The following is a 14070-nucleotide window of genomic DNA, read 5'->3' on the forward strand; positions in this document are numbered from 1 at the left end:
TCAACCTTGAGGCGGGCCCACGCATGTAATCGTGCCTCAGTAAATTGGACGTCTCGCATCTTTGGTGGGGGCCAATGTTTACCTGGACAATATCATGGGGGTCCGGGGGGTGCAATCATCAGTCCAGATTCCGCCCTCTCAGGCCCATGCCATTTCTCCAGGCTACATAGGGTGCTTCTCTTGTTCTTGCAGCCTTTTCACCCTCAACACCCAAACCGGTATGGATGTATTCAGCCACTGGGGAGCCCCTTGTCTCACCTGTCTCTGTGTTTACTTGGGGGCCCCTGGTCCTTTTTTCTAGTTGACAATCACTTCTCTTGACCCGCACCGGTTGATATTTAGGGCATGGGCAATACTGTGGCAGGTTTGTTTCCACCACATACCTGCAGTGTTCTGATTGCAGGAGTATCAGTTCAGGTCACAGTCCAGAGGCCATGCTTGCGGTTCGCTGCCATTTTACGCTCTTGGAGGGTCGGATTGAGCTGCGGAGGTCTTGTGGCCTCCACCACCACACCCAGTTTGTTGTTCGATCCTTGCGTAAGCCGTGCAGCCTGGAGGTCTCAGCAGGCAGTGTGTAACACTCCCTGGGGCCTGGATTCAGGATTACAGGCCAGTTCACTCCTGGCCTCTTACTCTCGGCTGTGCTGCTTAGTGGCCTTGGGTTCACGCTGGGAATTCAGCTCCTCTGGTGAAAGTCACCCTGCATGCAGGGTGGTGCTGCCGCATCGGCCCTCCTAACCGACTGCGCCAAGGATCTCCATTGTCAATGGGGGGCAGCTCTCGTCCCATGAGCCACTGCCGCCAGCATGTGGTGCGGCCACTGCGGCCCAGCACTCAGCCGAGGGCAGGGCTATCTCTTTCTGGCTGCATTATTTCAGCATCCTGGTCATATCAGCTGTTGAATGACTGGCTTGTTGACTTCCTGGCTTGTTGGCTTCCTCAGGCACCCCGATCTGGATTTCGCCATCAGATCGGGGGCTGGGGGATAGATATTAGTTCAGATGTTTGGTTTTATTTATTTGTTATTTTTATTTTTTAGAAACGGGCCATCTTATTCTGTGGCTGGCCACTCCCCCTGTCCATAGCCTATATTGTACAAGCAAGTTTACTGTTTTGAGTTGCTATTTCCTCTTCTCTTATTAATATGTAAACCAAAGTTACTACAAGTTTTAAAAAGTGTACTTATTTTAACGAATTTAAGGACTCGGTATTGACCGATTAGAACACATTTTTATCAAAATCTGATTTTTTTGGCATAGAATACAATGTTCAACTTAGTCTAAGATGTTAATATGATTGAGTTATTGTAAAAGATGTGTTCTGAATGAACTTTTAGCAAACCGTATTTAGGAAAATAAGTTAATCACGTACTACTACTCCCATATTCAGATGGATATTGGCTCCTTACACAATCAAACTCCACATAGAGAAAAGAAAGCCTTTTGGGAAATTGTCAGCATGACTTCGCTGGCAGTGCTAATACAGAGTGCTATAAAAGTTCTGATTCAAATATTTCAGCCCACCTTTGATATTAATAGCATTTAACTATCAAAACTAATCTTACCCAAGATACCAATCCAGTCATGGAAGAACTCGAAATTGACTTTGAATGAATGGTTCCAAATCAGAAGTCATGCTTTTTTGCTCAAAAGGGAATACTGCTTCTTATGGTATTTGCCTTCCCACTCTACAGGGAGAGCGCGCTCTTCTCACAACCACTTGGGTGTGGAATTGGTGAAATAGATACGAACAAGAGCTGCATTCTTAGATCAAGATATGTCACATAATTTGCTTCCTACATACACTACAAAAATTAGCTATTATGGGTGGAGAAGCCATTAATGACTTGCAAGCCTACTGCAATACCTTGTACATAAGGTGCCCCGAGAACCTTTTATATACATTACAGTGACACTTGTTTTTAATTTGAGAAGAAGAGATTAATGTTTTAGAAAGAAGGAATATGATATGCTGCTTGTTAGTCAAACAGTGAGTTTAGCTCAAAATTGTTATACAAATGCATTAATAATTTGGCCTCTACCTTTGGAATGTAATTCCACCTTACTCTCTTGGAGTACTCAAGAGAATTTATCATTTATCTTGGAAATGTTTTTTTCTTAGTCCTTACCTGATAAGACCTGATAATTGTTGCATGTGAATAAGATTTTCTATCCTTGGAATACTTTAAACGTGAGGTAAAACTCTACTCTGTTACAGCCAAATCCCATGCATCCAACTCATTTGCTTTCTCCTCCTAATACTCTTTAGTCCTTTCCCTGCCTTCGTAATCCCATCACGGTGCTTGCCAGCGCAGTTTCAAAGTCCAGTACCTTAAATCCTCCTGCAAAAACGTTACTAAAAATGTAGTTTATTAATTAAAGTTAGGGTACTAAATGGGAAGTTGAATCCCTGTGGGTACCTAGCCTTGCCAAATTTGTGTTCCTTCACACTGGTTTCATTCTTATGGCCCAACCTGGATGTTTTGTGTTTTTCTTCTGATAAGTGATACTATTCGTCATGTTATGGATATCTCTAGGTGTGACAGGTACATGGAAACAGGAAAAGGAGGGTAAATCTAAATTATATTCTAAACCTTATGCCTAGTTCCTCAAGATTAAAAGATTCAGATTCAATCTATTGTGGTTTTGTATCCCCCAAGGAAGACCAGTCATGGCCACTTGTAATGAGGGCACAAGTAATTTAGAACATGCACAATTAATCATTAATACACAAAGAGTTAGATATGGAATAGAAAAAGCAGAGATTTCACAAATTATACTTGTTTATTGAAGCTTGGAGTGAGCAACTGCAAATGAATTCTTAAAAAGAATTACGTTATACAAAAGAATACATTAATTCACCAGACACTTATGAAAATAAATAGAATATCAAAAGCGACAAAATGATAAAATCACAAGCAAGGCACAAAAGAATAATAAGCTTTTAGCTTAGGCTGTGCGTTTTTTTTTTTAAAGGTGCCAAAGCTAAAAACATGGAAATCAAATCATAACTGGAGTGTGATTTTCTGGCTTGTGCTGTCACCAATAGGAGTGATGGCTGCAACGTACATCAGAGAACTCTTTAGTCGCTGTCGCGTATTCGGCGACATATGTCGTCTGTGAACTCGGAGCACTTAGAATTGCCACCCAAATCCTTTGTCAGTGTCTAAGAAGGTAAAAAAAAATATATATTATTTTACAACTGAATATAAAAATGCCATTCGATCAATGCTATGAAATACATGATGAAATACTGACAGATGCAATTTGATTTTCTTTCACAGTTTGAGCATACAGGTCGGACCCAATAATTGTTTTTAATGGCAGTGTGAGCTGAATTTTAAATGTGCTGAGGTTTCCACAGCCAAGATTTTTGCCAAGCACATAAAATATTTTTGTACAAGTAATAGAGGGCCTGCTTCTGGTCTCACTCTCATGCACGCCTGACAGCACACGTACAGACTAATACAGTCCTCTCTGCTACTGATTTACTATGTCTGATGCAGAGATACAGCTCGCCATTCCACATGCAGGCGCCAAGAGCTTACAACAGAAGAAATCTGACAGGTGATTGGTTCAACTTCCAGAAAGTGCTCCTTGCCAGCTGAGAGAGTGGGAGATGGAACGTAAAAGTGAAATTTCTCTGTAAAATATCAAGTATTTGTATTATATTTGTTTTCTTGTTGGAAGTGATGATATATATGCCAGGTACAGACTGCAATCTACCGGTAGGCATTGACAACAGGGTAGAGATTCCTATGTCCAGGCACGGTATCATAAGCTATGTACAGCTGCAAAGGCTTATGAAGTCGCAGATTTCCAGGACATACCAACTTATGTTCGGTTTAGCCGCACATGTTTAAGTAGAACCACAGTATGTGGGGCACAGTCTCATATAGCAGGTGCAGCCTCACAGCCCCAGGACTGCCATCTTGTGCCAGTTGCAGCAGTCATATGTAAAGGGACCAGCCTTACACGCAGAAGCAAAAGCCCAATAGGCACAAGAAGACCCAGGCGCTGATGATATAGGAAACAGAATCCCATATGCCTGGGCAGCAAACATCCGACAGGCCCGAACACACAAGTGCAATATCACATGCCACGGGTCACCCTAATGTCCACTTTACATTCAGGACCTTACATGCCCAGGGACAGACTTGAACGGTCAGGTATTGCCACTATTTGCCAGGCACAGCTTCATTTATCCTAGAGTCCTTTTTTATGTGCCAATGCACAGCTTCTTAAGAACATTTATCAGGCTACATGAGTGCTCTAAGTATGTTAATCAAATGTTTGTACTGTTAAGGAATGCTGTCCCTACAGATTCTTTGTAGCCCAGGATTCGATGCAATTTTTGCATAACAGGGACAGAGGTTGCCTCAATTCGGGCTAAACCCGTTATTCATGCTGACAGCATCTTTTCTTCAGAAGTCATCAACCTTCAGGGGGCACGGACATACATGTTTCACCTTGAAATACAATTCAATTCCAGTCCAGCCCCTGCTCTCTTGCACGTTTTTCCCCAGAATCCGTGACTATGAAACAAGTGTAATTTTGCCTCGGCTCCCAGTTAACCAAAATGCATTAGGGCATGCTTTTAATTTGTGAATGCTGAAAATTGAAATAATCATCATTTAAAAGACTAGGCATTTCATGAGTCATAAGCACTGAGTCATTATTTTTGAAGAAAAGCTCTTGTGAATGTGAATCATTGGATTAGCCGGGATTGGGACAGCCCATGCTAGTACGGTACTGTGTTACAGTGTGCATAAATACTGAGTTTAATATGCAATCACGCAAGCCCTGGTACTTACATGAATGCTAGGTGCAACCTCCCATGCCTAAGTAAAGCCCTAAATGCCTATCTGCTATTCAGCGTCATGGTGCCCCAATGTGTGAACATGAGCTTTATACATACACGTTAGGCTATGGTATTGGTATCGGCTAGAAGCAGACTGGAAGGGCCAAGCACTATTAGAAATGTTACAGGAGCCGATGGAGGGAAGATACAGTGAAATGGTTGCTGTGTGTGACATGGGAAGAGAGATCTCTTTGCCTGCACATGAAACGCCTGCCTCGGGTCCCCCGACCCTTGCTCAACATATTTTTGACTACTGCTCACCAACAGAGCTAGGCCATGTTATTAGGAAATAGAGGTACACCCCTAAAGCGGTGGTACTCTTTCATGGGTGCTACCGTCCACATGATCCTGATGGTTGGCGGTGGCTGATTAATCGTTGCGCAGTGCAGGCCTTTATCTGATCACCCGGGGATTAGATGACTTCTGGCTCTCCCCGTGGAGCCTTTCACAGCTGGCGTCCATGATCACCCCAGGTAAAGGTTCTTTGTGAGTTGTGCTTTGATGCCCAAGGGGTGGGGTATCCATAGCTCGTTTATAATTTATCGTTATGTTCTTTAAGGTCAGGCTAGGGATCGCAGACACATGGCTCAAGCCCTTGAATGCACCGGGGAGGTCCTCCTGAATCCACCGTGCCCCTGGGGCTGTAGTGTGCTTCATAGAACCCAGATGCTGCCCCTTGCGGTTTACACTGGCAAGCAGTGTGGGGGCAGTGCCAGAGTTGGCTAGGGGAGGCAAACCAAGCCCGCCTTGGGCCACTGGGGCGCAATCTTTGTGATCACCACAGCAAGTCTAACATTGCGCAGGTAGGGGAGGCCTCAAGCGCACATGCCGGAGGCTGGTCAGAGAAAGGCGCCTGGCCACCCCGACATGCGCACTTCACTTCAAGAATGAGTGAGTGACCCCGCTGAACATGGTCTGCCGTCAATCATGCTCCAGCCCTGTCCACCCTCACTCATGCAGGAAGATACCTGCGACCTTGGCCACAGGTGAAATAAAAGCACTGCCACAGCTGAAACCCCCCATTTATTCTAACATTTAATAGAGGGGCAACAAAAACTGGTTGGGGGCCCCAATGGTCCTATGGAGAAGCCGCCTCTGCGACTGACAGCACAATGCAAACACCACCGGAAGAGCTTTTACAGTTAAATTCTAAGAAGCTAACATGTCAGTGTGCTCCCAGATATCCTGGACACGCAAGGAAACCTGGAATACATAAAGACTTCTGTTAAATTTACCCAACACCCAGTATGAGTTCTAACTTACTGATTATTACACACAGGGGCGCTGTATACACTACGCATCCTCAGTTTGAAATATGAGGCTTTAGTGTTCAGCAGCTGCCATTATTTTGTTATCAGCAAAGCCTATGGGTAGACCTCAAAATCCATCACATTCATTATAGGGATAGGGAGCTGTACCTTTCTCATGTGTGATCAATCCATCTAGGCCTCTACTAATACCAATATTGTGTCTTTACAGCCCTGCTGAACAGCAGTGTCACAGAGGCCACGTGGCAGCGTCCAGTTTACAACAACTGGTTAGGAAATTAAATCCACAAGATGTAGTTTTATTAGTTCGGACAGGTCAGTCTGCATTTCTTTTTGCAGGCCACATGTAAGAAGAGTATTAATGGGAGCAGCAAAAGGAAGAAAACTAGAAAGTGGTGCAACCACAGGAAGGGCTCAGGAGGACGAACAGCAACCAGTGGAGGAAACGCAGAAGTAATGCAGAGAGAGGAAATAGGCAGCAAGAGGACAAAATAAAATAGGATTAGGAAAAGCACAGTGTGGAAAAAGCAGTATGATGAATAGCAAGAACAGGAGTAAGGGGGATGAAGAAAATTAAGTGAAGGATACAGAAGAAAATTAAGTGAAGGATACAGAAGGATACAGAAGAAAAAGTGCAGAACAGGGCAAGAAAAACATCAAGAATACAAAGAGGGCAAACACTGTAACAGCAGCAACCAGAGGAGGAGATGCACAAGAATGAGGGGGAGTGCTGGCTGAGGTGATCGCCAGTGCACACCAGTACTGCCCCCTCATGGAGGAGAAGGAAAACTGCCTTAGGAGCAAGATGTATGTCCTTGCTCTAGAACTGATGGCGAGACAAGTGGCCATTAGCTACAGTTCTGTGAGGTATAGGGCACCACTACAATTCTGTTGAAAAAGGGGCAATATGTTTAAAAATGCTAATTTTCCCAGAGTGAAATAGATAATTACTTCCAAAGAAAATGTGGCTTAGTCGTGGTCCTTTATGTTAACTTGTTTAATTCATTTCTATCTCCAATTCAAAAACTTCTGCTGAAGAGCTCCTTTCTACTGTGAATTACCTAGCCAATCCTGAAGCTGGAAGCACACTGTATAATTCTCAGAAGAAAAGAAATTTGATAAGTGTGTGTCCTTTTCCCAGAACACAGAGAATAATCAGAATGTTATTAACACTGACAAATCCACTGTGAGCAATGAGGAGACTTTTAAGCAAAGTCTCGCCACTCACCAGATCTCAAGTAGAGATGTGTATTATGGAAAGAAATCAGGTGCTCTACTATAGCCTTAGAACCCGCCGTAGCGGGCTCTACCGGCTATTAAAGGCCCGCTCCCCGCGTTAAATGCCCGAGCCGAAGGCGAGGGCATTTAACAAGGGAGAGGGACTTTAATAGCCGGTAGAGCCGGCTACGGCGGGTTCTAAGGCTATTAGAACATTCTGCCACACAGGGCAGAATGTTCTATTAAAAAAAAAAAAAAAAATGTTCACGGAGCCCGAGGGGATTAAAATCCCCTCGGGCTCCGTGAGGCTTTGTTCACAGCTGTTGCTGTGAACAAAGCGAACATTGGAATGTTGGCGCTGCGGGCTTTTACCGGCCTGTAAAAGCCCGCAGCACTCCATTGTTTTCAATGGAGCCCCCAGCATTCCAATGTTCTAATAGCTCCTTGACCCCAGCTACTGTTAATTTAGTAGTAGAAAAGATAACACCAATTCTTACTGACATCTGTGCTACTTCCCTTTCATTGGGAATGTGTACCTTCTAATTGGAAGAAGGGGATCATTAGACCTCAGCTAAAGAAGCCTAATTCTTATCCATCCCTTTTATCGAACTGCTGCCGCATCTATCTACTTCCACTGACAGCTAAAATTCTGGAAAAACAAGTCAATGTGCAAATATCTAAATATATGGAAGACAATTTCCTGCTGGACTCTACTCAGTCTGGGATCAGACCTCCTCGTAGCATTGAATCAGCATTATTGGCAGTTACAAATTAACTCGGAGGGATCCTGGATCAGGGTTGGCCTTGTTGGATATCTCTGCAACTTTTGATATTGTCTCTCATGCCATATTACTGGACAGACTGCAGGAATTTGGAACAATGGAATGGCTTTAAATTGGATTAAATAATTAATTAAAAACAGAGTCCAACGTGTAGCATGTCCCCACTATGAATCACCCCCCTTTTTCATCTGTTGTGGGGTGCACCAGGGGTCATTACTCAGCCCTACCCTTCTTAACACATATATGGTTTCATTAGTCAATAGTGTTCGATCTTACAGTTTAGTCTGATATCCTATGCAGAGGACACTCAAATTGTGGTGTCAATATCCCAGATTGAAGAGGCTTTGAAGAAACATTTCACTTCCTGGATGATCAAGATGGCTGGATGCAGCGAAACCGCTTGAAACTTAACAGGGAAAAAAACTACTGTTTTGTTGTTGTGTAAGTATTTGCCATCTTGGTCTTCAAAATGCTGGCCAGAACAACTTGGAGAAACTTCAATTTCGGTAAATGCAAGAAACCGGACTATTATTTCTTGACAATCTACGACTTTATCCACACATATTAAAGTTGTACTCACTGGTTTATTAATTTTGCACAAGCTATACAAAATGTTGCACCTGCTCCCGACAACTTCTAGGAAGAACATAGTCCAAGCCTTGATTATCTCCAGCTCGAATTATGGTAATGTCCTCTATGTGGATCTGCCTCAATATCTTCTGTAGCGCCTCCAAATCATTCAAAATGCGGCTGCAAGTATGATGTTAGTCCTGACAAAGCTTACATCAGTCTCTACCCACTTGGAAAAACATCAATGGCTTCCAGTAAAAAAAAATATATATATGGTCTAAAGCCTTATGCTTTACTCATAAAATGTATTACAATCAAAACCAAGATAGCTGTGAAACTGGAAACCTATCCCCAGAGGATGCCTCGCCTACCAGTTAAATGCTGAGCTGAGATACCAAAGGTGAAATACACCAAACAGGTTGGCATAACGTTTTCCTTTACAGCACCCTCTCTCTGGAATGCACTTTTGTTTATAGATAATAATCATCATTCCTTCTGGAAAAAGGTCATGACATGCCTTCACAATAACTATTTCTCTCTATTGGTTATATTGCTTGTTATAGGTGGGTCTTAGCGCTGTAATACCCTGGGTAGCTGTCACGTTTTAAAAGTCTCCATTCATTTATGCATTAATCATACATGCAATGGTGATTAAGACCCACATTTTACATGTCTTGTACACAATTTTTAAGATCGAACAAATTGTAATCCCCCCAAAATTTTTGTTTCTCTCTTAATTAAGTCCAATGAAACAAGTTGAGTAGCACGCAAGAGGCTTTTGAATACCCCTTTGAATCTTTGTGATTTACGTGTAGAATGCCATCAGTTGACACATGTGATTTCTTTGTTATTCAACCAAACATTTGCCCGAAGGTGTGTTCAGGCATACTTCAATTGTTATATTGCTTTCTAAGATCTCTATAGTGATTTTATGTCATTTTTCTTTCAGAGGTTACAATTATTATTTTGGGGTTGGTAAGTTAATTTAATTTGATCCATTAATCTTACTTTTCTTTCATTATGTCTATTAGCCCTGGATGCATTTTGGCAACTGCGTCCTTAACTGGCATTTATCAGGACAACAGCAAGCCCTGTGGCTTGTTCACAGCATAGTGCACGTTTTCTTAACACAATGTGTATTCATCTGCCTGGTATCCTTAAATTCAAGTCGTTAAGTATTGAAAGCTGGATCGGAACCGTGGATTGAAATACTACTGTAATCTTGATATCTACTTTCTAGATTCTAAATGTGTTTCATTATGCAGTTGTTTGCACCAGGAGGAGATCATTTAAGACAGTCATTTTGAATTTGAAGGCATCTGTTGCTTGTGTGAGAAACAGCACCCTCTTTTTGACTGGACACCAGGCAGACAAAACCACATTCTCCTTTAAAACTTCTAATTTGTTTCTCTCTACTTGCAACAGGTTGGTTTTCTGTTGTTCTCATCCCCACCTAACAGTAAGTATCACATAGCAGCTGGGAGAAGGATTTCCTCAGTTCCCAGAGGATCAGATGTAGAGAGGGAAATACACTCATACGCTTCCATCTCCAGTTTCCCTAGGATGACAATTATGGCATCAATTATATCCTCATGGGTAGGGAAAGCAGAACCAGTCTCAGGAGGCCATGAGGCTTTCTCTTTGACAGGCAGACAAAGGTTGGTGCTTGTGCACTGCAGAGCCATGACTCAATGTAGTGGAGGGAAAAGCTATCCTTGTCACTGGGTTGAAAAGTTATTTATCTTTTAGAAATTGTACACAACAGTTACTGGCATGAGATGGCCTGTTTCAAAGACCGCGCTAGCCAGTGGACGGTCTCCAAGAACTAGTGTAGATAGAGCAGAAACAGTTCTATAAGGTATGCTGGTAAAAAAACAGGGTTACCAATGACCTATCTGAACACATGCAATGTATATTTATGCCAAAGGAAAGAAAACGTGATGAAAATGATGCTCCCCAGCTGTAGGAGGCTGGACTGGCTTGTAGTGAGTACCTAGGGGTACTTACACCTTGCACCAGGCCCAGTTATCCCTTATTAGTGTATAGGGTGTCTAGCAGCATAGGCTGATAGATAATAGTAGCTTAGCAGAGCAGCTTAGGCTGAACTAGGAGACGAGTGAAGCTCCTACAGTACCACTTAGTGTCATATGCACAATATCATAAGAAAACACAATACACAGATATACTAAAAATAAAGGTACTTTATTTTTATGACAATATGCCAAAAGTATCTCAGTGAGTATCCTCAGTATGAGGATAGCAAATATATACAAGATATATGTACACAATACCAAAATATGCAGTAATAGTGTTAGAAAACAGTGCAAACAATGTATAGTTACAATAGGATGCAATGGAGACACATAGGGATAGGGGCAACACAAACCATATACTCCAAAAGTGGAATGCGAACCACGAATGGACCCCAAACCTATGTGACCTTGTAGAAGGTCGCTGGGACTATTAGAAAATAGTAAGGGTTAGAAAAATAGCCCACCCCAAGACCCTGAAAAGTGAGTGCAAAGTGCACTAAAGTTCCCCAAAGGACATAGGAGTCGTGATAGGGGAATTCTGCAGGAAAGACACAAACCAACAATGCAACAACAATGGATTTCCAGTCGAGGGTACCTGTGGAACAAGGGGACCAAGTCCAAAAGTCACAAGCAAGTCGGAGATGGGCAGATGCCCAGGAAATGCCAGCTGTAGGTGCAAAGATGCTGCTACTGGACAGTAGAAGCGTAGGTTTCTGCAAGAACGACAAGGGCTAGAGACTTCCCCTTTGGAGGACGGATCCCTCACGGCGTGGAGAGTCGTGCAGAAGTGTTTTCCCGCCAAAAGACCGCCAACAAGCCTTGCTAGCTGCAAATCGTGCGGTAAGGGTTTTTGGATGCTGCTGTGGCCCAGGAGGGACCAGGATGTCGCAAATTGCATCAGGGGACAGAGGGGACGTCGAGCAAGACAAGGAGCCCTCTCAGCAGCAGGCAGCACCCGGAGAAGTGCCAGAAACAGGCACTACGAGGATGCGTGAAACGGTGCTCACCCGAAGTCACACAAAGGAGTCCCACGTCGCCGGAGAACAACTTAGGAGGTCGTGCAATGCAGGTTAGAGTGCCGTGGACCCAGGCTGGACTGTGCACAAAGGATTTCCGCCGGAAGTGCACAGAGGCCGGAGTAGCTGCAAAAGTCGCGGTTCCCAGCAATGCAGTCTGGCGTGGGGAGGCAAGGACTTACCTCCACCAAACTTGGACTGAAGAGTCACTGGACTGTGAGAGTCACTTGGACAGAGTTGCTGGATTCAAGGGACCTCGCTCGTCGTGCTGAGAGGAGACCCAAGGTACCGGTGATGCAGTTCTTTGGTGCCTGCGGTTGCAGGGGGACGATTCCGTCGACCCACGGGAGATTTCTTAGGAGCTTCTAGTGCAGAGGGGAGGCAGACTACCCCCACAGCATGCACCACCAGGAAAACAGTCGAGAAGGCGGCAGGATCAGCGTTACAGAGTTGCAGTAGTCGTCTTTGCTACTATGTTGCAGTTTTGCAGTCTTCCAGCGCGGTCAGCAGTCGATTCCTTGGCAGAAGGTGAAGAGAGAGATGCAGAGGAACTCGGATGAGCTCTTGCATTCGTTATCTAAGGAATCCCAAGAGACAGAGACCCTAAATAGCCAGAAAAGAGGGTTTGGCTACCTAGGAGAGAGGATAGGCTAGCAACACCTGAAGGATCCTATCAGGAGGAGTCTCTGACGTCACCTGATGGCACTGGCCACTCCGAGCAGTCCAGTGTGCCAGCAGCACCTCTGTTTCCAAGATGGCAGAGGTCTGGAGCACACTGGAGGAGCTCTGGGCACCTCCCAGGGGAGGTACAGGTCAGGGGTGTGGTCACTCCCCTTTCCTTTGTCCAGTTTCGCGCCAGAGCAGGGCTAAGGGGTCCCTGAACCGGTGTAGACTGGCTTATGCAGAAATGGGCACCAAATGTGCCCATGAAAGCATTTCCAGAGGCTGGGGGAGGCTACTCCTCCCCTGCCTTCACACCATTTTCCAAAGGGAGAGGGTGTAACACCCTCTCTCAGAGGAAGTCCTTTGTTCTGCCATCCTGGGCCAGGCCTGGCTGGACCCCAGGAGGGCAGATGCCTGTCTGAGGGGTTGGCAGCAGCAGCAGCTGCAGTGAAACCCCAGGAAAGGCAGTTTGGCAGTACCAGGGTCTGTGCTACAGACCACTGGGATCATGGGATTGTGCCAACTATGCCAGGATGGCATAGAGGGGGCAATTCCATGATCATAGACATATTACATGGCCATATTCGGAGTTACCATTGTGAAGCTACATATAGGTAGTGACCTATATGTAGTGCACGCGTGTAATGGTGTCCCCGCACTCACAAAGTCCGGGGAATTGGCCCTGAACAATGTGGGGGCACCTTGGCTAGTGCCAGGGTGCCCTCACACTAAGTAACTTAGCACCCAACCCCTTTACCAGGTAAAGGTTAGACATATAGGTGACTTATAAGTTACTTAAGTGCAGTGTAAAATGGCTGTGAAATAACGTGGACGTTATTTCACTCAGGCTGCAGTCGCAGGCCTGTGTAAGAATTGTCAGAGCTCCCTATGGGTGGCAAAAGAAATGCTGCAGCCCATAGGGATCTCCTGGAACCCCAATACCCTGGGTACCTCAGTACCATATACTAGGGAATTATAAGGGTGTTCCAGTAAGCCAATGTAAATTGGTAAAATTGGTCACTAGCCTGTTAGTGACAATTTGAAAGAAATGAGAGAGCATAACCACTGAGGTTCTGATTAGCAGAGCCTCAGTGAGACAGTTAGTCATAACACAGGTAACACATTCAGGCACACTTATGAGCACTGGGGCCCTGACTAGCAGGGTCCCAGTGACACATACAACTAAAACAACATATATACAGTGAAAAATGGGGGTAACATGCCAGGCAAGATGGTACTTTCCTACACAACCCCCCACCCCCAAACGAAGGACAATAAGACTAGCCATGACCTGATGAGTCTTCATTGTCTAAGTGGAAATATCTGGAGAGTCCATCTGCATTGGAGTGGCTACTCCCAGGTCTATGTTCCACTGTATAGTCCATTCCCTGTAGGGATATGGACCACCTCAATAATTTAGGATTTTCACCTTTCATTTGTTTTAGCCAAAGTAGAGGTTTGTGGTCTGTCTGAACAATGAAGTGAGTGCCAAACAAGTATGGCCTCAACTTCTTCAGTGCCCAGACCACAGCAAAGGCCTCCCTCTCAATGGCAGACCAACGCTTTTCTCTAGGGGTCAACCTCCTACTAATAAAAGCAACAGGTTGATCCTGGCCCTCAGAATTAAGTTGTGATAGGACTGCCCCTACTCCTAATTCAG

General features: G+C 44.5%; 1 protein-coding gene across 1 annotated transcript in view; it reads right to left on the minus strand.

The window, feature by feature from the left end:
* Positions 1-2764: 2764 nt before the first annotated feature.
* The window catches only part of IDH3A (isocitrate dehydrogenase (NAD(+)) 3 catalytic subunit alpha), a 102330-nt gene continuing 91024 nt past the window's right edge, over positions 2765-14070 (minus strand). Inside the window, exon 11 of the mRNA XM_069222052.1 lies at positions 2765-3165. Within this exon, the coding sequence (XP_069078153.1) occupies positions 3082-3165 (84 nt within the window). The 3' untranslated portion in view covers positions 2765-3081. The remainder of the gene's footprint in view (positions 3166-14070) is intronic.

Source organism: Pleurodeles waltl, chromosome 3_1 (assembly GCF_031143425.1).
Source record: "Pleurodeles waltl isolate 20211129_DDA chromosome 3_1, aPleWal1.hap1.20221129, whole genome shotgun sequence".
NCBI lineage: Eukaryota > Metazoa > Chordata > Amphibia > Caudata > Salamandridae > Pleurodeles > Pleurodeles waltl.